Source organism: Xiphophorus hellerii, chromosome 2 (assembly GCF_003331165.1).
Source record: "Xiphophorus hellerii strain 12219 chromosome 2, Xiphophorus_hellerii-4.1, whole genome shotgun sequence".
Lineage (NCBI taxonomy): Eukaryota > Metazoa > Chordata > Actinopteri > Cyprinodontiformes > Poeciliidae > Xiphophorus > Xiphophorus hellerii.
Window position 1 is genome coordinate 24,446,847 of NC_045673.1, and position 24,862 is coordinate 24,471,708.

The 24,862-nt window shown below is 40.0% G+C and overlaps 1 protein-coding gene across 4 annotated transcripts in view; it reads left to right on the forward strand.

Annotated features, from left to right (window-relative positions):
* The window catches only part of mfge8b (milk fat globule EGF and factor V/VIII domain containing b), a 28,256-nt gene extending 9,036 nt beyond the window's left edge, over positions 1 to 19,220 (forward strand). The window contains exons 2-11 of one of the 4 annotated variants that reach the window (XM_032589659.1): positions 2,288 to 2,410; positions 2,608 to 2,739; positions 4,216 to 4,248; positions 10,070 to 10,183; positions 11,312 to 11,493; positions 11,711 to 11,866; positions 12,930 to 13,074; positions 14,954 to 15,156; positions 15,253 to 15,408; positions 16,723 to 19,220. In XM_032589659.1, coding sequence (XP_032445550.1) covers positions 2,288 to 2,410; positions 2,608 to 2,739; positions 4,216 to 4,248; positions 10,070 to 10,183; positions 11,312 to 11,493; positions 11,711 to 11,866; positions 12,930 to 13,074; positions 14,954 to 15,156; positions 15,253 to 15,408; positions 16,723 to 16,866 — 1,388 coding nt within the window. In that variant the 3' untranslated portion in view covers positions 16,867 to 19,220. The remainder of the gene's footprint in view (positions 1 to 2,287; positions 2,411 to 2,607; positions 2,740 to 4,215; positions 4,249 to 10,069; positions 10,184 to 11,311; positions 11,494 to 11,710; positions 11,867 to 12,929; positions 13,075 to 14,953; positions 15,157 to 15,252; positions 15,409 to 16,722) is intronic. The other 3 variants (XM_032589669.1, XM_032589680.1, XM_032589689.1) reach the window with 3 other exon arrangements.
* Positions 19,221 to 24,862: the final 5,642 nt, after the last annotated feature.

Sequence of the window (24,862 nt, forward strand, 5' to 3'; positions counted from 1 at the left end):
AATGATGATAGTGATGACCACACAGCATGAGAAAAACTGATTCATAACAGATGTCAAACTTCTTCTTTTTTTTTGTCTTATTTTCATCCTGGCCAACTGGCAGACGCCTGATAGCTTGAAACCTTTTTTGAATTTTGGTCGTAGTAAACACCAGGCCATCTGTTAAACTCTTCAAGCTTGACAGAGTAATGCAACAGAACTGAAATCCCAACTGTTTTATCAAATCTACAATAGAATAACTAAAAGACAAAATGTGTGGTTAGCACGAATCCAGTCAAAGGCCAAACAATGAGCTGAAATTCTGTCATTTACACATGGAGAGCTATTCATAAAGTAATGCCTATAAGCCAGGGGTGCCCAAAGTCGGTCCTCCAGGGCCGGCATTAAAGGTAACAGTTACTTGCATGTTTTAGTTCTCTCCCTGGTTTAATGCACCTGCATCAAATGATGGTTCGTTAGAAGGCCTAAGAAGAACATGGACATGCTGAAAAGCTTGTTGGTACTACCAGGGAGAGAACTAAAACATGGAGGATGCTGGCCAAAGAGGAACGACTTTGGGCACCCCTGCTATAAGCCTTCATGAAAATTAGTGTTAAAGGGGCAAAAGTAAAATCTACTTCTTTTTTTTAGCTTTGCATCATGTTATAATGTTGTTTCCTCATCAAAAAACATACCTGAAGTGTTGCTTTGATTCGTTCATGCATGTTTGAGAATTCCTTAAATCTCCATGGCAACCATTCTGCTGTGCAGAATGCCTGAGTGGACCTAGCCCCTCCTTCGAGGACGAAGCTCCTCCTTGGGAGGCTCCAATTTTCTGAGCCTCCGCCTCACAGAGCAGCCCTCCCTGTGACGCCTTCACTCAGCTCCTTCAGACTAGCCAGCAGCAATTTGTAAACACCTGGTGGAACTGAGCAACTTCTGAGCTCATCATGGAAGCTACTTTCCCGAGCAATTTTGGTAAAAACATTGCTAAAGTTTTAATAGAGGAGCCATGTTGTGATGACTTCCTGAAGGTGGAGTTCCTGAAAGAGCAGGAGTTTTTAAAGAGACAGAGGCCCAATTTCAAGGTGTGAAATTATGAAGTCAAATTTCTTGTAAGTCATATTAGATATATGCAGCATTTTTAGAACTAAAGGTAACAGTTACTTGATTGTACTATAAATAGCACAATGTGCTATGGAAAACACATAATGCTGCCCCTTTACAAAGAGAGAGCTATAGTGCTTGCTGTGCTGTAAATTCTTAGTTATTTTTCTCATTGTTTGGTAAGTTTGTAAAGACCAGACATCTGAAATTGATTCAGCTCTTAATGTTTTCAAATGGAACCTTGGAGCCTCTTCTTTTCTATTTTCTCTCCACTCAGCTTTATGTGAGCTGATTTTCCTCATCAGAGAGAACTGCCAGCTTGTCAGCTTCATGTCATGCAGCAGCTTCCTGCTGGTGGAAGTATCCAGTGTTTGTTGTTTACAGGGTGGCGATGGCTTACTCAGCTGTTCACACTGTTGCACTCAACCTGTACCAGGCCGGTGGTCATTTAGCCCAACAATGCAGCAGCATAGAATACAACAGAACAGAAAGAGGGTGGATTCTTATGTCATTGTTTGCTCCTTAATGTGATCTCAAAACTTAAAATTAAATTCATGTGTGTTTTAGTTTATGCCTAAACTGTACAAATGCACTCTACCTACAAGTCTGAAAGCTCCAATAAATAGAATTTTCTGGGCCAGAACTCAAGGCCTGGAAATATTGCATTAGGAGTGGGCATTTATCGTATTGCTTATCATTATTTGTAAAAAAAAAAAAAGTCTTGCGATAAGAATGTGCTTTATTTATGCTAAATAACAATTCAAAACTGACAGCATTATTGGAAAAGTTATTCTTACTATTTTCTCCACTTGTTTGTTACACGAGATCACCAATAAATATCATATGCTGCTACCATTTGAGGTTTTGGTGAAAGAAATGACTTTTTTAATGTTTTTTCTTAGTAAGTGGCGTCCTGTAGAAGTTTGTTTCAAATGGGATTTTTTTTCTTTTCTTTTTTTTTCAAGAGCAATATTTGTGGCGCTATGATTGCTGTGCCATGCAGTCATGGCCATACATTTACCTTAAAAAAGAAGTCATAATTTTTTTATCATTTTTATTGCAATAGCACCGCAAAATATCACAATAAAATTCTAAATCCATATCGCCCACCCCGATAAAGTATACAGATATTTGGATATATAAAGTGTTATTATAGTTGTAAGATAAGTTTTTCTTGGTGTCGCTCTTGCTCTGCTTGCAGGTGACCTCTGTGAAGTGAACGTTTGCAACCACGGGGGAACCTGTGTGACCGGCACCGGGACTCCGTTCATTTGCATCTGCCCCGATGGCTTTTCAGGCGAAACCTGCAATGAGACTGAGACAGGTACGTTGATTCTCCTCATTTACCCACCAGATGTTTGAGAGAATGCATAAAATAATGACATTATTTGATGCCATTCGGAGCTCTTCATGGTGTTAGGATCTCCTAACACCATGAGGAGCTCCTAACATGTTTAAAGAGAGGTCACATGATGACTTGCTTTGCTTTCACGTTCTTTTTGCTTTGTTCTCGTCCTAAAGGACCTTGTAGCCCCAACCCCTGTCAGAACGACGGCGTCTGCGAGGCGACTGGCCAGAGCCGGCGCGGTGACGTCTTCACCGAGTACGTCTGCAAATGTCAGCCCGGCTATGAAGGAGTCCACTGCCAGACCAGTAAGACTGTGCTTCATTTGAAATAGCTTTAGCATTAACGGAATGTTTATTCTGAAGTTTTTGGGTAATAAAAGGTAGACGTTTTGGTTGGCAATACAGTTTTTGTGTTCCTGTGGTCTGATTTAAAAATACAAAAAATTAAAACTGTCTTTCAGCAGCGTGCTACCGTACGTTTGTTAAATTGGTTGTGAAAGTTTTGGATAACGGTGTAGAATTACAGTGGACCCCCTGCTTATTCACAGAGCAGGATTTGCAGATTTTTAAACTCTAAATTAAAATCGTCCAATTCACAGATTTTTTTGTTTTGTAGAGCTCATCTAAAGTATTCGACAGAAAAAGCAGCTTGGGAAGCTGAAATACATAAGCATAATGCTACTTGATAAGTTATTGGTTGCTGTTCGAAAGCAGGCAGTCATTTTTCTTGCTGTTGTTGAAAGGGTGTTACAGCGCCTTTAGTGTGTGGGAGATGAACAGGAAGGGTGTGTAGTCAGTACTTTACCTCTGTTATTGGTCATATTTACACACACAAACACCTGTTAAATACAGAAAATGCTGACTAGAAATAATATTTCTGCCACTGCTATGACGCCCCGATTAGCGCAGCGCCCACGTTTTGGAATGACTGTGGATGTTAGTTTCAGCTATTTACTGATAGTTGTATTCCCTAATCCCCATGAATATCCGGGTTCCACTGTACTGTATTTTTTTAATGATTGTTTATTAATCATTTTTAATGAAAACTGCACCATTTTGACAAATTTCAACTTTGCTATAAGCAAATGCAGTCTTATTCTGGCTGAAAAGCAAGTTTAAAAATATGAATATGATCTCTTCGCAATTGTGACGTCCTGGTTTATTTGTTACTTTACACAGTAATTGTGCATTTCATTTTGTAGATTAAAGTTGGAGGTTTTCAATTCATAATAAACAAAAATATAATGTAGAGATACCTGCTCTGAACATCAGCTTCTGCACCAACTCCACTTCAGAAATCCAACATAGCTGTCCATACCTATTAAAACTTGCAGTAAATTTTGAATTACTTGTACTTAATATTTTGCATAGCAGTAAACCACAGTTGACACACACAGTTCTATACAGCTTGTACTTGTGAAGATGGTGTTTAGAAGCAAACAATACATTATTGACTTGTCTTGCTTATAATAAAATACTAATAACTGCTATCCTGACCTGCAACTGGAACATTAACTTGGATTTTGCTGTCTTTCCCACATATGACCTCTAGAAAGTTGGCGGCTGTCCTCTTGTTTGCGTACTAAGACCACTTTGGTTCACTCAGGGTCATCCCAAAAAGCACAAGGGAACGGTGGGAACATTTGCTGCACACGCAGACAGATGGCTGCCGTTTACTTGAAAAACAGCAACCAAATGTGCACTAAGAATAAAATTAGTCAATCACTATATCAGACAAGCTCAAGTTTGTTCTGTTTGATCATGAATTTCTTTCCCTCCCAGGTGTCCAGGGAGCAAATCTAAACTCTACAAAAGGTAACGGTGGAAACGCAGCTTGAGAAGCAATCACCATGTTTGTGTGTGTGTGTGTGTGTGTGTGTGCCTTGCTGTCTCTCTTTCGCTCTTCAGATCTAGATATTCTTTTGTTTTCTTGGCTGCATGGAGAGGTGGTGGAATACCAAGAACACACACATAAACACAGATGGGATAATCACCAGTTACAGCTTTATCTCTCACAACAAGGAATTGTTCGCGAGCCAAGGCGAGGACCTAAAATATGACTGTTATTTCTGCATTCAATGCCCCACACGGGTCTTATCTTACCATTCTCGCCTCATACTGGTGCCTGAGCCAGTTAAGTCCCTTCCTGTTATCATCTATTTTAAACCAGAATCCCTAGAGCACAACTTGGATTACTCTCATTTAACTTTTTAAATACAACCCAACTATCCGTTTGCCCTTTTGCTCAACCGCAAAAGCCACAAATCACAGCTCATTAAAATCTGTTCATCCACAAGTCAAATTTACTGCTGGATTAACAGGCCTCTGCAGAGAAGTCGTTTCCACTAATTGGTTGAAACTGTCCCGTCTAATAATATGAAGACTTAATGTGGCAGTGCTGAGTCATGGGAAACTCTCATGTGGACTACGAGGTCAGGGAGGGTTCAGCGTCCCTTGACACTAGTGACAGCGGAAGTGCTCTTTGTTGGTGGTTGGGGGTCACGGGTTGGCATCAGACTCTCAGGATATAATAGGTAGAAAAATCACTGAGGCAAAAAAGCTTTAAACAAATATATATACATATAACTAGGGGTTTGCAGGGGTTGGCAAGGAGATGTCATACAAGATCTTGCAATATTAACACATCACAATATTTCCAGTTGAGGTAAAGGCTGTCTCCTGAAAAAGCTGTAATGTGAGCTACACTCGCATCATTTGTTTGGCTCAATTTTGGGTTTCTAGTTGGAACTATAAATGCAACAGAGAGACAAGACATGAAAAATGTCAAAGTACTCCAAGTTGTTTTAGATGTAAGAAGAGGCAGAAAGCATTGCTATGACAACCACTGGATGGATGTCTAATGGTACGTTAAGCTACATAACGATCACAACCCATTATCAGTAGCAACTGGGAAATAAAGTATGGCAGGCCATGCATATGAAACAACTGTCCTTAAGTCTGAAGAGATGAAAACGAATCAGAAATGAAACTTCGGTTTGTTGAATTTGTGACAACAATCTATAAATATGCAGCATAGAAGCCCTTTTAAGCATAAATTTGATCTTCGTAGTTTTCTCGAAAGTAATATTAAATCTCGTCTCGGCTCGTTCTTGTGAAATAAGTGTTGTGTCTCGTGAGTTTTAAGTATTGTTACACCCCATTTATAACAATAAAATTTTATTATTCGTACTTCTGCTAAAATAACTATTATCGTAGTTATAATATATATAATATGTGGAACGTTTAAATATTTTTGCTGTATGAAAAACACAAAGTGCTGTCTGCAATTTAGTGGTTTTCAGCTTCTTATTGTATCGAATCGTATGCCTTTTCCACAGTGCAAGAGATGAGTCGCTCTTTAGTCGACCAATTACAGAAAGAAGAACAGTTTGTTTCTGTAGGCTCTGTTCCTTCAGTGTGAACAATCTGTTCAGCTTCTTTAGTTATATTTTCCATGACAGTTAAGAAGACAAAATTTGAGAAAAAGAACATGTTAAGAACTCAAAATGGACTGGAATAGAGAGCTAAAAGTGACCGTGTTTGGTCTATTAGGATTTGGTGTCAACTGTGAAAAATATGTTCAAAAGCATTTTAGATCAAATGTTTTTTTCTTTTCTTTTTTTTCCGTCCCTTTTTAGAAACAGATCAAGGGAAATCAAATATGAGAGAAAAAGCTTAATCACGTGCTCGCTGCACATCCCACAAGAATAAACCACACCGCTCATGATCTCATGTACAGACTGTTTTATCATACACACTCACACACACACACACACACACATGGTTCATCCCTCACGCAAATGCAGCCAACAGAAAGTGGCGGTCCACAATGAATGTCGGGAACGTCAGCTCTGCTGCTGTTGCCGGGCGAAAAAAGCGAACATGGAAGCGGAAAGGTGAATTAAGTCTGCCCTCTTTACAGTGTCACACTCGCTACTCGGGTCTGACTGCGGCGTTTCTGACCGCCCTGTCAAACCAGGCTGCGTGCCTCCAAGGGTGGCAGAGGGAAGGAAGTGCGTTCAAGAGCGTGTTGGAAAAGAGAGAGAAAGAGAGAGTGATGCCACTAGCGGCTCACTTCAAGCCAAAGCAGATGGATGGAAACAGTGAGGGAAGGATCCTTCTTCCTGTTTATCATCTTCTGAAGCCAAAAGTTTCAGAGCGGCTTCAGGCGCATATTTTTACTTTTTGGAAGTCGCCAGATAGCGTGTATGAGTGTACTAATCTGTCAGTAGATTTGGGGAGAGTTTTCACTCCTCCCAGGATGTGGTTGTGTGTGTGTGTGTGTGTGTTTGGGCAGACTGGGCTCCGTGGTCCCTGATGAATACATACAGGGTGTTGGCATGCGTTCTCGCCCCGTCATGGTCCGGATGGAGAGGGGATGAGCGTTTCCTGGTTTATTTTGTCTGAGTTAAATACCCTCTTAACATGGAGGACGCGAAACTACATCAGCTGGACTTTAATAAGTTGTTGCCCTTTAAGTAGTCAGCAACTAGAACTGCAATATTTTTTATTTTTTACCTCAAAAAGGTTTCACTTTTACACCATTTCAAACAACAAAAAAAAGCATCCACGTTTTTACAAATCACAAAATTATTTAAAAAAAAATCCTGGACAATAAATTGTCCCAAAAGTTATTGCGATAAACGATAATGTTGTTTTGTGACTGTTTTCAAGTAATATAATGGTAACGGCATAATAATGCAAGAACTCATTCTCAGAGATGAATGAACTTTTTACATTCTAATTAACATTTAACACCGCAACTGGAAGACACTAAGTATTCAAAATAAACATAACAGAAACGATGGATAACTTCAACTTCTAATCATCAGCTTCAGAGCAGCTCTCCCCCACTCAGCTCCTTCAGACTAGCCAGCAGCAATTGGCAAACACCTGATGGAACTGCAACTCTGCTGAGCTGTAGCAGCCACTTCTGTTAAAAATATTGTTATAGGCTTAATAGAGGAGCCATGTTGTGATGACTTCCTGAAGGTGGAGTTTCAGCAAGAGCAGGAGTCTTTAAAGAAACAAAGGAACAATTTGAAGACATGAAATTACAAAGTCAAGTTTCTTTCGTCATATTTGGTGTGTACAGCATTTTTACAGCAATGGAAAGTAACATAGTTTCAGAATTTTGCTTAATAATGGCACTGTGTGCCTGGAAAATGCATCATACGGCCCTTGTTAAAAGTTTGCTACACTGTTTTTTGTTTGTTTGCTGTTGTTAGTCTTCCTCTTCACAAGCACTATGCAGGATTAGGTTTCAAGCAAGGCCCTGAGATTACCACTGGTTTTTCACTTCATACAGAGAAAAAAAAAAGTAGGTTAATGGATTAAATTTAGGAGCTTATGAAATTAAGTCGTAGCTCAATCCTATTGCAGCAGAGAGTTACGCAGCTTCACCTGAGGCTCGTGGGATATTTATTTATTTTTTTTAATTTTTTTCCATTTTATTAAATCGCATGCCATTCATAGTGAGCAACAAACATTTTGTCAACTTTTTCACAATGTTTGCCTTTCAATCAAAATTATGGTGCAATGTTAGGTTTTAAAAATTCTTCAGTCACCACTTAGCAGGCAGGCAGTTAATCAACCTCTACAAGTGGGAGTCATGCCGTCTGACGTTCTTATATTTGACTTCAACAATCCAGTTCTTCTATTTTGTGCACTGTTGGAAATTAATTTTATCAATAAAATATTGCTGTAAACACTTGAATATTCCCTCTGTGTTTTAAAGGAAGCTGGACTCTCCATATCTGAAAAACCAGTGTGCCTAATTATCCAGAGCGTGCGGCTGCACAGTTCAAAATTACTATATCCCTCCTATGATGGGTGAAAATAACTGTTTGGACACAGAGCTATTTATAGAGGCAGTGTGTGGGCGGTAAGATGAAACTGTGTGTGTGTTTTTGCTGGTTAGAAACATTACATCTGTCTCCCTGGTTGGCTTGTGCGTTTTACGCGGCAATGACGGTAACCAATAGGGATTGAAGCTGGAAGATGTGTGTTGAAATGTCTTCTAAAGTCCCTCAGTTTTAGTTGTACACACAACTAAAGCTGAGCTTTTTAAAAAAAAAGTGTTAAAAGTATTCAGAGCAATTTGTCGAAGGTTGCATGGGTGAGAAATGATATTTTTACTTGTCCTAATCTGAATATTATTTTGGGGGGTAAGAACTATCGGTGCTTACGGGTGCCACCAGGGGTCAATGGAAGGAATTGCAGGGGAAAAATTAGCACATTGTACACTGCACTAAAATTTTCCCTTAATACATTCTGTTTTTAGTTTTTCTTATATAATCATCTGCTTAACCACATGATCTCTTGGTGCAGCTGGACCTTTCAGACCGCATCAGTTTTACAAGATTACATGAAGTTACTAAAGAAGAAATAATCTTGCTTCACTAACCCTCTTTTCTCTGCAGCTGTGGTCTTCCTGGTTTGGCTTCGGCTTCAGTGCCTTCCCAAATTATTCGTGTACAGTGAACGTCTTCACATTTAGCCATTTAACAGCCACAAACTTCAATAGATTCATTCTATTTTTGTTTGTTCGTACATCCTTCTAATGACGCTTTTTAAAACAAATTCTCCTCCCTTGTTCTTGTATCCCTAAATAAAACCCAGTATAGATTCCTTCGACGAGATAATGAGTCATGCATTCTACAAATCCGCTTTTTACTAAAGTGGGAAACGTCGCAAACAGAACCATTTGGCTTGCATGCAAAACACTGTGTTGTTGTTAAGCCGACATCACCTCAAACCTACTGAAACAAGCATGATAGTGACCATACGCATACACGCAGAGGGACACCGGAGTGGTTTAGATCAAAGCATATTCTTGTTTTAACTCAGTCTGGTTTTATTTTGTGGTTTTAACTAAGAGAGGGCTGAATAAAAATGCGCTCCAAATGTTTCAGATTTATCTTGGCTAAAAATCATTTGTGGGACTTCTGGATCAAGTTAATTGCGGGGTCTGTAATTTAATCACAGTTAATTGCATTTTAATCAAATTATAGATCGACAAAATGAGCAACGTTTACAACTCAAAAGTCCCTCTTTAGAATGGATACCGCCATTAGTGTTGGGGACATCTGTGCTGCTGCTACATGTTGCTAAACTAGCATTAAGATGCTAGTTTAGCCTTGGATAGTTTCACTAAAAGGCTAACTCCTTTTAGCACAACTTCAGCACAGCAGCGGTCTTTTCTACCGTCCCATCAGATCGTATTTAGAATTAAAAATTGACCCCAGTGGCTTCATTGTCCATTGCTTTTTTTTCTTTGTGTTGATGTTGCTTATGCGTCAGATTTGCGGTCGTACCAGAAACCCGAATGTAAAGGTTCCAGGCGGAACTTTTGTATGTTTAAAAAAAAAAAAAAGTTTTCATTTTTTTCTATACTGGATTTTATTCAGCCAGTGCATTAATGCCACATAAAATCCCTGTAATTCATTGAAATGTATCAGTCAGACCTTGCTTGTTCAAGAATCATGAGTACTTTTAGAGGGCACTGTAGGCTTTGCTGAAAGCATGACGTTAACTTCCTCTAACATTTCTAACTCTTAAGTTTTATACGAAACGCACCGAGGCTGGCCGTCCTCCCCGACCGCAGTAAATGACGAAGTGATTCATCTCTCCGCAGACGTAAACGACTGTGCCGACCAGCCGTGTGAGAACGGCGGCACCTGCCGGGACTTGGACGGAGACTTCAAATGCCACTGCCCCTCTCCCTATGTGGGCAAACATTGCCAACTGCGTGAGTGTAACCGACTCACACCGTCATCGTCTTACAAAATGACAGCAGAAGTGCTGGGGCGAGTGATCGATGGCTTTATGGAAGGGGTGTAATAGAGAAGTGAAAGGCTAAACCGAAAATGATTGAGTTGGGAAGATGGCCAAGTGCGGAGCTCCAGGATGATCGATATGTAGAATAGAAATGGCTTTCTCTAAATGAGAGATCAATACTTTTTATTTAGCTCCGCTGATTCAGTGCTGTGTGTCCTGAATGAGTTTATGGTCCTTTAAAGAGCTGCAAGTGGATAGCTATGCATTTAACCATCCATGCATTACTTTTCTTTTAGTGCAGCACCCAAAGAAAATGCTTTTTAAATGTGTGGCATAAATTCAGATTTAATAATTTGATTATTTTGTGGTTTAGGAGAAATTTGACTTCATTAGTGTTGAATGTTTTCATGGCTTTAAAAGTTTTGGGGGGGTTTTTATGACGTTTCCGATTTTATGTTAATTGTCTTATTTTTTCCCCTCAATTTTTCTAAAAAGGAAATTACAAATGACAAATATTTTCAAATGTGGCTTTTATTTAAATCATCCCTACTGTGAGTTGTATGAAAAACATTTCTGTTTATGAGGATATGGTCGTCATATTAGCAGAATAAAATCACTGTTTTAACAGAAAAAGTCTTAAAATTAAGAGAAAGTAGATTTAATAAGTGAAAAGATTTGATGAATTATTTCCACGAAACAGACTGGGTTGTTTTAAAGTCCCGCTAGTGGTAATAATTTGATGCTGATGCATTAAATGATGAAGTATTTCTGTAAAACTTTTATCAAAATATAAATTCACAAAATGTTCATCACGACTAATAAGTTTTTTGTTTTGGAGTTCTCATAAAGTTACTGCTTCACTCTCCTAATATTGCAGCTTTATTCTTGTGATACTATGACGTTATTCACGAAAACCATTTATAGCCTGGTCCTAACAATCAAAGTCCAGATGAACAGAATCTCTGGTCAAACAAGGTGCGCGGCTCTGGGCGTGCTGACATCACTAAATTTAAATTTTGCAAAAAACTAAATCAAAGACCAAGAATTTGCTTCACCGCCCTCCTTTGAGGCACAGCGTTCATACGTCTCTCTTCCTCAGGCTGTATTTCTCTCCTCGGCATGGAGGGCGGGGGCATCGCCGAGTCCCAGATCACAGCCTCGTCGATCCGCTACACCATGCTGGGCCTGCAGCGCTGGGGCACGGAGCTGGCCCGCCTCCACAACAAGGGACTGGTCAACGCGTGGAGCGCTGCTCCTCATGACAAGAACCCCTGGATACAGGTCAGCACAGTCACATATTTCAGTGTAACATGAGCAGCTTGGATCCATACTGAAGAAAGATGAACTACAGTAGCGGAATCAATGCAAGGTTCCTATTTATGACTTGTTAAACACTGGAAAGACGGTTTCTTTAATTCCATTTTGTCTTGCCTTTTTAAGGGCTAATTATCAACCTCACTCGACCTGCTATGAAAATAATCCTGTTATCTGTTGGTAGATCAACATGCAGAGGACGATGCGTTTCACGGGCATCGTGACGCAGGGTGCCAGTCGCATCGGCACAGCAGAATTCATCAAGGCCTTCAAAGTGGCTTCCAGCCTGGACGGCAGGACGTACACCATGTACAGGACCGAAGGACAGAGAAGGGACCAGGTGAGGACGTGAGGAAGGAGACGTAGCTTCTGACATTAAGGAGGTATCAAACTGATCAGCATGAAGGAAATATTTTAGGATATAGGCAGTCTGATTTATTTACAACTTTTTTGCAATTTATAAATTAAGAATTATTTTTGAATAAGAAAAGTTGAAAACTTATAAATGGTAACGTTACTGCCACAAACATTATTCTATTATGTCCTATTACCTACAAGGTCGAGCAAATTAGTGGAGTGGAAGAAATATTAATGTTCTAATTTTATTGGCATATTTAAAATAATTTAATTTCCACTTTGGATCAAACTAATTTTGAATTTGAATTGGAAGATTTTTACTAATAAAGATCTAAAAAGTGTGGCATGAATTTGTAATCAGACCCTTTTTTGTTTGATACCCCAAAATAAAATTCACCTGAACACTTTATTCTGACTCGGAGATGCTACGGCCGCAATCTCATTTAAAAAAATCTTAAATTCATGTATCTAAAACTACAGCCTTAAAATGTCTTAAATTCATTTTAAAAATGTAAGTTGGCCTTGTAAACATTATTCACACATCTTAAATTTAATCTCTATTCTATTCTGTGTAGATTTTCTCGCGTAACATTTTTGTCAAGCAAATGTTTGACAGAAATAATTGCCTCTGAATTGAGGCTACCGCTAAGTAGCTGCTAATATACCCTTTCTAGCTAGCTAGCTTTTTTGTGTCCATCATAGGTAGGTGCAAATTTATTACCAGTTAGCTGGATAACGTTCGTCTTCACCGCTGTACGATGCTAAATACATTCTGTGCAAAAAAGCTTAGTGCTACTACTCCATAAAATGTACAGGTTCCTTTGGTACATTTCTGTCGCGACACAGGCCTTCAATTGTCATAATGGTTTGAAAATGGTCTAAAAAGCCCCAAAAGTTAATAGTTTCCCTTCAGGCCTACCGTAAATTTAAAGTTGAAAATGATCGCTTGCAGTTGCGTGCCGTCCAATCTGACCGAGCTTCAGCACTTTTCTGAATAAAGCGTGGCGGGTCAACTACGGGTTTTTCAGCGCCTTCCTCGTTCCCAGATTTTTGCGGGGAACGTGGACAACGACGGCACCAAGACCAACCTGTTTGACCCCCCGATCATCGCACAGTACATCCGCATCATCCCTGTTGTGTGTCGCAAGGCCTGCACCCTGCGCATGGAGCTGGTGGGCTGTGAACTCAATGGTAAACACACACCTCCACACCCCCCCACACACACGCCCACACACCCAGAGTCCACGTTCTCAGGTCACTAACCATTGAAACTAACTTTATGTTCACTGAATCCAGTTGGCGAGAAGAGATCTTTATATCTGCTAGCAATTAGCTCCTGTTTCCTCAGAAACTGAATGTACTTCAAAGGTTTTCTACCCTGCGGGGAACAAGCTCGTCTCAGTGCGTCTAAAGACGAGCAACAAATGTGGAAAAAATCTGAATATGTTCAACACAGATTATTGTGGTTGGTTTATTTTGGTTCTTTCAAGTCTCCTCTGAGCTGCAGCAAATGTCTTTTCACCACACGCTTCCTTTGAACTCACTGGGCTTTTGCACTGCTCCATGTTTTTGTTTTTACCGTCGTCTTACTCGTCACATCATCGTCTCTTCCGTCTTACGCTTCCCCCAGTATTAACTCATAGTTTCATAACAGCAGCATTATTTGAGGGATTTCTGTTTTTATTTTAAACAGTCATTTGAATGTCTGTCTTGCATTGTTAAAAATCGTTTCGTTTCAAAGCAGTTTCTCCTTCCCTTGATGTCATTTAGATTTACTCTTCAATTTGTTTAATACAGTAAAGGAAAAGTTGAACAGCTAAATAATTGTGAAACAGCCTAATTTCAGTGTTTGTACAGGTGCTTGAAAACATTTGATATTTATTTAGGTGTTTTCAAGGTTTGGAAAGTGCTTGATTTCTGTATAAAGTCCTTGAAAGTGCTGACTATTTAAAAACTGCGCAATTTTATAATACGGTTTGATTAAAAGCCTAAATTTGGAAAGTGTTATTGTACAGCTGAAACCAGATACTCACGTAAACCTGATAAAAATAGACACATTTTTTTCATCACTGTCTGAAGTTAAATCAGAATAAAATTTTCTTGTTTTAGGTCAGTTATAATTACCAAAATTATTTCTATTTGCTGAATGCAAAAACATTCTTTAGAGATTAGACGCATCTTTAAAAATACATTTTGTTATATTTAAGTTAAGTTTACATTGTTCCTGCTGTAGAATGTAAAATACCATCAAGACATTATTAACAGTAATAAATAATATAATGGTGAACTGAAACTGTCTATTTTTAAGTTAATTTGTGTTGTTTTTATTTCTGAAATGTAATGCTGGAAAGGCTTTAAAACTTAGCTTGAAAAGTGCTTGAATTTGACTGTGAGGGAAATGGAAACAAACCCTGTAATTAGCTGTTAGACAAACCCACAACCATTAAAAATGTGCCCTAGAAAGCGTTGAGTTTCCTTCTACTTAGAGATGCATTAAGAAGTTGGTGACTGGAATCTCAAAAATCTGTTTTTGTTTTTTTGTCTTTTCAGTGAACCACCGCATCTTAAAACAAGTGAATTGAGCTGTTATACTGGTTCAGTCAGAGCCTCTTGGTTGAGATTCAGATTTTTCTTCTTTATGAAACCACATATTTAACCAGTAGATGGCAGCAGAGTTAAATAACCACACTTTTTCCATTGGGAACTGTTTGATATTTTTATGTCCTAAGTGTTAAAATGGGGGAATTGCGAGGAGTTAAATCAATAAAACTCAGTTTTACAGCAGCTTCTCTCACATAAGGATGGATAGAAAGAAATATTTCGAAACTCAAAAGATTTTGGTGCAAGCAGATCAAACCTTTACAAATGTTACTAACTGTGCACTAAACTCTGATTGGTTCATGTCTCGTGTGTGTTCACTTTGTTAATTCAAAGCCCCTGCTGCTCTCGTCCTCCCTTATCGTCACTTTGATGTCTGCTGCTCCACCTCCCCGGCTGGCCTGAGCTGCTCCTCCCTCTGCTCCCCTCTCTTCCTCTTCCTCCTCTCCTCTTCCTGGTCTCACCTCCGCAGTGTATTCAAACACTCCAGGTTGTTCGGAGCCCATGGGCATGAAGTCTCGCCTGGTGTTGGACCGCCAGATCACGGCTTCCAGCACCTTCCGCACCTGGGGCATGGACGCCTTCACCTGGCTGCCGCAGTACGCCCGGCTGGACAAGCAGGGCAAGACCAACGCCTGGATTCCCGCCACCAACAGGCGGTCTGAGTGGCTGCAGGTGGGAGGCGACGCGCCGGAAACACTTTTTAAATTTTTTTATCTGATATTCTGGTTTGTAAAGTAGTCTTTTTTGTGTGTGTGTGTGTGAGTTTAGGTGGACCTGTTGTCTCCCAAGAGGATAACAGGAATCGTCACTCAGGGAGCAAAAGACTTCGGCTCTATCCAGTTTGTTTCATCGTTCAAAATAGCCCACAGTAATGACGGAAGGTCCTGGACTGTGCTGCAGGACGAAACCACGCGCAAAGACAAGGTTGGTCCAGCATCATGGATTGAACTGAACCCCACTTACAAAAAAAAGTTAAAAAGTAGATGTGCTTATTGAAAATTAAGTGAACCTAAAATGCTTCAGCAAGAGTTTTTTTCATTACACGTTAAAAACTTTAAAATAAAACCGACTAATACAAGTACATTGCACAGAATATATGAGGAATATGATCGGGAGGGATGTTTGAAAAGATAAGACGAAAGACGTCAGGTCAAGTCAATATCACAGGAAAAATTTGTACGTTGTCTCATCTTTACTTCTACTTCAAATCCTTATTATACTTTCCTTAAGAGACAAACACTGCCCTATATATGAAGGAGTTTAGTTTGTACTTTGCTGGTTGCTAGACTGTTTACAATTAGATGAGGTTATCCAAGAAATTTAAAAAAATCCTGCAACATTGCTTTTTACTATTACTTTTCTTAAACATGCATGTAAACATTTTAATACGATATCTGTGGTTTAGTATCAGCCGATACCGATCCGATACAGAAAAAACTGCGCTGAATTGACTGAAAATGTTTCTTTTTCATCTAAACACAGACAAAAATGTACTGAATAAAAAATGTATTTGATAACTCTGCACCAGTACAGCACACTTAAATACACTGATAGCTTCACAAGTTTTGTCAAACATATAAAAACAACTTTAATTTGTTCAGTCATTGCAATTAGAAGAAGCCAATGTAAATGAAATAATAAAGAAACTGATAAAAAGAATAGGTTGACTACTTTTCTCTATGCAATTTTTTTTTTTTACATGTATTTGGTCAAACATGTAAGAATTAAACTGCAACAAACCTTCTTTCAAATGGTACAGAAAGTGCAATTAGAAATTCCAAATATAAAGTAAAATAAATAATAAAGCAATAGATCACAAAACATAGAATTTGACTGAATAGATCTGTCCGTATGGATTGGGCACATTGTCACCAACATCCAATGCAGAAATTGTTTCAACATCGGACCGATGCAGATATTAATATCAGATTGGTGCGTCGGTAATTTTAGAGAGGAATAAACAACATTTCAGTCTCTAGAGGTGCAAAACTTTGAGACGTCATCTAAAGGACCAGGAGGCTGAATCCAAATTATATGGATGAAGTTAAACACTTTTCATCAGTCTGTCACATAAAGGAAATCCTCCTAAGATTCAATTGTTTGGTCGTGATGTGGCGTTCTGCATATACCAGCTTTAAACCCAGCTCTCCCAGTAAAATTCCAGTTCTACTTTACAACTAAAACCACTTTGAAACTTTGCTGAAGAGACGTTGTGCTGCGCTGCTTTTGTCTGCCCAGATCTTTACCGGCAACAGCGACAACAACGTTCACAAGAAGAACATCTTCGAGCCGCCGTTCTACAGCCGCTACGTCCGCGTCCTGCCCTGGGAGTGGCACGAGCGCATCACCCTTCGGATGGAGCTGCTGGGCTGTGACGAGTAGCACAGTCTCTGCTCTACGTCCACATCACAGCCCCCACCCTGCCCCAATCCTCTGTTCTTTCCTCCGGAGCCATACCTGCACTGCCTTGCTCTCAGCTCTAGGGGGCAGCAAACAATAGCGTAGCACCCCACCAAAAGCCTGGCTGGTCAGAGGTGGGAGTCGTTGCCCCCTAACCACTGTGAGCAGAATCTTGATTCAGCTAAACTTGCCTATTCTTTTTTTGTTGTTTTGTTTTTCCTGTTTTGAATCAAATCGCTTCAAGAAGCAGAGCGAGGTCCGCTCTTATCCCCCGATGTTTTATGAAATAAAAGTGTTGACTTCCTCCTCCTTGTGTCAGAAGTCAGGGCGACTCAGTCGGTGCTGCTTGAACTCTGATCCTGGATCAGCTCTACCTGGAACAGCGAACCTCAGAGACCCACAGCTGGTGATGTACATAACCCAACCTTCAGTCCAGCACTTACTGTCCCTTCAAATCTGTATGTAGATTATCTCTAGACGACGCGTTGAGGTGTACATATATGGTAGTTTTAGCCTAAAAAAAAAAGTATTTTAGCTAGAAACCTAAACGTTTTATGAACATGCTTGCTGTGATTCTGTTAAGTAAATTAAATAGTGTTTATAAGAGTTTTATATTGGTGAAAAATCTAAAGTTTATGTTCCTCTTCCTCCCTTGTTTTGTGAGGTTTGACATCCAGAGAGTAAACTCTGTATTTATGAATTCCTCAGGAAGCATTAAAATTTTTTTTTTTTTTTTTTTTTTTTACAAAATTCTGCTAAACATATGTCTGAAAGTATTTGTAAAATCTGGCTGCTTGACTCCTCCCACTGTGGTTTATTCTCAAGATGCCATATTTGTGAAACCCAAAGTGATGTTGACGCTCGTAACAAAAGAGGAATGTTGAGTCGTTGTTGGCTGTGATTGGTTACTCAAGCATCACGGTCAGTTCCAGAGACGAAACAAACACCCACACTGATCAGCTATTGGAAACAAAGGGAGGATGATGACTGCAGGTCCATAAATTTAGTAAAATGCACAACAACTTTCAATCAGAGCAATTTTCAAACTAATTCATCAGCCTTGCTATTTCTGACCAATATCTTTTTTTTGTTTTTCCCAAGTTTACTCTTATCAATTCCTTTTCTTTTTTTCCCCCCCATGCTGCCTAAATAAATAAAATATTTGGTGTATGACGACATTTCAGGGCCACGCTAAGGGAAACAAAAAGATATTAAAGTAAAGCTCGAGAAGTGGACATGATGCGGTAAGTCGTAGCAAGATGTCCAAACATCACAAAATCATAATCATGAGTCGAAATATCCCGAGAAGTCGTAACATCTCGAGAATAAAGTTGTAATACTACGGCTTTGTTACTTTAACTTTTTCCTTGCATGACTTCTTGTAATTTTACGACTTTGTTCTCATATTTTTTTCTCCATTTCAAAAGCTATTTAGTCAGTTTTTCATCAAAACAGTATCAAATTCAGAGACTAAAGACTGTGGGTGAGGGAAAAAAGACTGATGGGTGTAATTTCAGGTTAGAGCCACTTTCCTCCACATGTACCCTAAATGCTACTTCTCCTCACTCTCTTCACTGTTTCCTGGTTGTTTCACTTTTTATGGCACTTTGTTCGTGTTTCTTTATTGGCAACTAACAAAATAATCTTGTGTATTGAGTGTTAAAATGTGGACCGTCACTTGTCCCTCGTTTTGGAAGACTGAGGGAGGCCTTTACGTTTTATTATCATTCGGCGTGCCAGCGATGGATGTTAACGTTTGCCGCCTTGGTTTACTGTTTATTTTGGGTCCAGCATTATTCCTTCTAGTTCAACTATAAAAGAAACCAAATTAGAGCCGATTGTTACGCTTTCGCCGGACCCGACGCGACCTGCCAAATCATCAGCATCCGCGGCCCCTCCCGCCGCCGTCGCCGCATCCAGACCCTTTCTCATCCCATGAATTATGAATTTTGGGCTCGTGCAATATTATACAGTGTTGGTTTTGATAACAATGAATATAAATTCAAGGCGTTTAAAAATGCATGAGGGGACGGCCGCGCCACTGAGATGCTGATGTCAGACACTGTACAATATTTATTACAGCCACCCTGTTCGCGTCTGCATGCGTTTCTATCGACAACGGCGACCTGATTTCATTTCCTCTGCGTTTAGGTCACCGTTTTTAGTTTTCTATGAACGATCAGTAAAAAAAAGAGAAAGAAAAGGCATTGCTGTGTTTAAGAATTCTAAATCTATTTCTTGACTTTTGAGTGGATTTGATGTTCGTTTTTAATCCAATGTTCACAAAAAAAGACCTTTGTATATCCAAAGTTTAAATAAAGAATTTAAAAACACAATATTAATCGTGTAAATTTTTTTTTTAATGTTGCTGCTTCGATGTGCCTGCATTGAATATTTGAATCATATGTCTAATAATAATGCACAATTGACGAGGGCTGTTTTCCATTTAAAAGGTGAAAGATTAAAAGACCTGAAGCACCGAGGGTCGTTTTGCATTTCGGCGGCCCCTGGGGGCCTAATCCCTCTGTGTGCTCTGAAATCTTTAAAAGGCATCTTCATCCGTGCAGAACGCTTGAATTCTTCTCTTCTCATTACGTTGTGTGTGAAGGACACCCTTTGGAAGTGTAACCCGGTCTGAACCGCACAGTCGATATGGAAATGGATTCCAACAAGACTGAAGGTTAATTTCAGTCTGTTAAGACAAGAACAGAATAGAAAAACCATTTATTGTCCCACAGTGGAGAAATTCAGGTGAACCAGCAGCAAGTTAAACTGAAATGGAACCAAGGATGCAGCCGTCTGAACACAAAATCAAAGCACTTCTGGAGAAATTATCCCCAGTTCTAGCAGATCTCTGCTTGTAAAATTGATGCAAATTTGTTAGAAATGTCCTCATAGTTGGAAACTCACTGTAAAGCAGCAGTTTTTTTTCCTCTCGTCTGAAACTCCTTCACTTTTAGTCTGAACTTTGAACCTTAATCTTTGTACAACGGATGGTTTTCATTCTTTTCTCTTTTTTTTTGTGCTACATGCTCACTATTTTCAATTCCTGGTTGGTTTTTACAACCTTCACATTTTTTCTAAAGTGAACAAAGCAAAATCTACGAAAACAGTTCACAACTTTAAGATGGATCTTGCTGAAAGAAAGTGTAGCAGAAATCTGTGAAATCAAGGTTACCCAAAGATGCAGGCAACACAATCCATGATATGGTTTAAAGTTCCTGGTAGAATCACCAAATGTGAGGTAAACATTTCCTGCTTTTTTCCTGCTCAGTTTTCTGAGACAATACTTCAAAGATTAAAATATGTTTAAGGTAGAAGTTATTTGTAAATGGTCTTGAGTGACACCCCAGAAACGAGGGTCAAAGCTAACCTCGGTGCCTTTAATTCTTGCTGGAGTTCCTGAGTGAAAAGGCAACGGACACAATGTCGCAAATCAGTAGCGTTAAGTAAATATGGACAGAGTAACTTAAAAACCTTTATTTCCCAATCTAGAGTAAATTTGTAACCAAAAATACTCCTAGAAAATAAGAGATCTCCAAACCAAACAGAAAAAGACTCCCTCCTTCTCAGTGGAGTAACCATCATTAAGGTCTCTCGTACACAAAGGAGCAGAAGAGTCCACCCTCCTTCTCAAAGGAATAAACAAACCCAAAACACACTCCTTTCTGGTCCAAACTAGCCTCCCCACCAAGGAGTAACCTACCAGAATAGACGGGTTTTGTTTGGTCAGACGTAACACAGAATATTGCCGCGCCTGACGACCTCTGCAGTTCTAGTGAATATTAAATGGCTGAAGAGGAAATCGCTGCATCCACCTGCTCAGCCTAGACACATTAGCAGGAGAGTGAGATGTATGGATGCAGCAACTTCCATGTTGGTTGACTGCATATTGGTAGAGCTGCTCCAGAACCCATTGTATTGCTGTTGTAGCTTCTTCCAATCATTGTTGGGTTAAAAGATGAAGACTCGCCTTAGTCCAGCTTCCAGACACATTTGGAACAGTTTGAATTTAAGCTACGTTTAGCTACTGTCATGTTAGCCATTATGTGAACTGATTGACAACTAAAAAGTAAAAAAGTTCTTTACAGCATGATGGGTACACTGCCGTAATTCGCAAGGATAGTTTTAAGCACATGATGAACCAGTGCCATTTTGATTTCATTAGATCACATGATTTAGTTTTTCTGAGTGTATTAATGTAAAATTCAAATGGGCAGCCATCTCCGCTTGGCCTCTCTACCATAAAGTCCTGATTGGTGTAATGAATTATCAATGGTTGACTTTCTTCTATGGCGTAGTGGGTAAAGCTGCAGATACTATAGTCTTCGTCGAATCATCCAAGGTACTCTCCCTACCTGGTACCTTTGTCTTTATCTTCTCTCTACCCCATTTCCTGTATACCTGCTGTCAGAAAATGGAAAAAGGCCACGCCCCCCAAAAACAATGGTTGACCTTCTGGATGGGTCTCAAATCGATCCAGGGGAACAGTGGAGAAACTGGATGCGATTGAGTTCAATGCCAAGTGGGTGTGAATGTATACTCACTTGTGATGTGTTTATAGTTCTCGAGGTGGTTTCCTACATGTTGATTCAGACCACACTAGTCCTGTTTTGTCTGCATTATTCAAACTCTGCCTAGAAAGTCAGGTTGGTTTGGGGACGTGTGAACAAGTAATCAAACTCTGATGCAGACCAAAGAAAGCGAACTCTGGTCTGCCTACAAACGCAAGTCTCGGTTCAGTTGAAGTGAACTCTGGTACCATTCAAATGCACCAGAGTGCACCAGAGCAGAAAGTACACTTTAGCCCTGGTCATTCTGGGTAAATACAACCAAAACAAACATGTCTAGTGCGAGTGGGACAAATGGCTTGTGGTCGTTTGCAAAAGAGAAATCCTACAACCGCTAAAATCTGATGCTACTCCATTTTTGTTCACATTTTCTGAAGGAGGAATTTGCTCTCAACGTCTTCTTTGGAGGTTTTAGTGTTTTCTTCATTAGCTCTTGGTGCAGCACTGCCACAGGCGAATGGGGGAACAGGTTTTTCTACTAGTTTGGATTGTTTGATCCCCAATCGAGCAGAGCCTACTGGATTATCGGGTGTGGAAACATCCTAAAACATGCAAAACGTTTCCGTGTGCACAAATTTGAGGGAACAATAAACTGGATCTACTTTGGAATAAGGCAGAACAGAGAAATACCTTCCAAATAAGAAAAGTCAATATTTTTAGACTGCAGTAATTGTTAATGGGACAAACTGCTTCAGCTGTGCTGCTCTTCCTTTTCATTTCCTGGATGGAGGCATCAGCTGGAAGGGGACAGGAAGCTGTAGGTACTACTCCTGGATAAGAGCTGCTATTTTAGACCCGATGTAAACATCTCCTCCAGGAATGTCACCTTAAAACCTGCGCTATTTCTGCTCAGATAAACGTTTGAAGGCTGGTTTACTTGGCACGTGATGAGAGATTTTTTTTTTTTCACACAGTGGTGATCAAAACCGTACCCCCTAGTTTGGCATTTTTTGTATTTTTAGTTGGTTCCAAAGGAACATTTGAGAGTTGGGAAAAGGGGAGAAATTGCAGTGCTTAGCGACTATTATAGTTCATTTCACCTTCCGTCTTTTTAATCAGGCTGGAAACTGTCTCTCCTGGTTCCTGATGGCCTTTGATTGAAACCTTCCTCTCTAATCACTACAGTGACACCAAAACCGCACCATCTCTCACACTCTCTCTCCCTTTTTGTGACTAACGGTCCTTTTCTGAGAGAAGTCTCTGCTAATGACAGCGTGCCATTGCTCATACCGACACAATCAGCTCCTTGTCTCCTCGATCAAACACACACATGCAGACTCATTCTCTTTCGTGTTGTCTCTCAGGGCTCCAGGTCGCGGCTTGTCTAACCTCTCGGGGGCGCTGAATGCGGCTTGGCTGTCGCAGAAATTACACCCCTCCGAAGACTCAGCCGCCCGGCAGTTCACATGGGCTGCTGGTATTTAGGGCCCCAGGCTAAGAGTCTTTTTATCTGGGGGTTTTTGGGGAAGAGGGCAGGGTCCTGTCTCTTCAAACACACAGAGACATAATGGCTTTAGGGACACACAGGGAGGGGAAGGGGGCCGTCACAGCAGCTGAGCGTGGGGGGGCTGCAGTCAATAACAAACAGGGAGGGGTCTGGAAATGTAAGGAGTTTTGTGTTGGCCATTGACTGCGCCGCCTTAAATGATGTGAGATTTGATTTGAAAATAAAATAATTATGCAAATTGAATGCTCGAAGCGAACCTGAAGTCGGGAGCATTTAGTTCACACACTCCAAGCTGCTTTAGGAAATGTACTTTGCTTAAGATTCAGAAAAGGAAAATAATTCTTTTTGCAACGTTTAAAGGGGCAGTACTATGCAAAATTGACATTTTTGAGCTTTACAACATGTTATAATGTTGTTTGTTAAAACAAAAACATACCTGGAGTGTTACGTTGACTCTTTCATTCATGTTTGAGAAATCCTTGAATCTCCCATGGCAACCATTCAGCCGTGCAAAACGCCTAGAGGGACGTAGCCCCGCCTTCGAGGACGAAGCTCCTCCTCAGAGTTGCAGTTTTCAATCTTCTGCATGAGTTTCTGCCTCACAGAGCACCTCTTTCCCATAACTCCTTCACTCAGCTCCTTCAGACTAGCCAGCAGCAATTATCAAACATCTAGTGGAATTGCTGAGCTCATTATAGGAGCTACTTTTCAGTGCAACACGGTTAAAAAAAAAAAACTTTTTTAAGGGATTTATAGAGGAGTTTGGTTGTAATACCTTCCTGAAGACAGAGGCCAATTTGAAGACAAAGTTCTTTTAAGTCATATTTTATATGTAGCATTTTATTTTTTTTACATCTGATAACATAGTTACTTGGTAATGCTATAAAATGGCGCTCTGTGCCTGGAAAACACATAATACTGCCCCCTATGGGGCATTGTTGAAAGAAAGCCAAATTCCTGTTTGCAGTTTGTCGAAAGCCATGTAACTGAATGAGGATTCTCTGGTTAATACATGCAGAACGCTGTGCCTGGCCCACAGTGAACATCAGTCTGAACGCATCATCCCTAAAATGAAACACGGCAGTGGGAGGATCACACTGTGTGGATGTGCCTTGTTAAAGTCCAGACTGAAAGTTCAACGTGAAAGTCTTACATGATTTCTCTTTCACTTCACAATCATGCCACAGTTTTATGATGGACATGTAATGTGATGCATGTCAAGTTAATGTGTACATTGTCATCTAATGACATGATCACATGGCGGATTGGTAGTAAAACTAGTGACTGTTGGGTAAAGACAAAGAAAAGTGATCATGGTTCAGAGATGGGGTTTCTGCCTCTACCTGGTGGTGCTCTTTAAACTGTGGTTGTAATGCAACAGAACTGGGCATGCTCAGGGATCCTAAAACTCAGGTTCGCCTTCCTCTGAGCTTCCAGAGAATGTCAAGAATGCTTGTTTGCGGAGAGGATGAGTGTTTCTTTGTGGTGCGAGGCAATTCAGAGCATATGTCCTTTCAACCACGAACGTGTCAGCTCCTTGTTTTGGGCTGTAAATGAAATGATTTAGGAATTAATAAATGGATTGTGATAAGAATTGGTGTTAAAAAAAAAATGTTCCCAGAACATTTTTAGTATTAATTTCCTGTAAAATCAGAGCCGAGATGTTTTTCTTCCAAGTTCATGGTTTCTGAAAAAATAAACGGCACTTGTGAATGTGTATCTAGCTGCAGAGCTTAAAGCTTAGTTTCTGTTTTGTTTTCTTAAGAAAAATAGCAGAATGTGGCTTGGTCAAGGTCATGCCTTGAAGACACCAGAAGAAACGCATCATGTTCAAAAAATGGCCCTAATATTCCCAAACCAGACACCGTTCCATCTATCACCATGCCTTGAGATCCTGCTCATGAACACCCCAAACAGGATCTGTGACGATAGCTCACCAACCAACACAGGGTCCATGGTT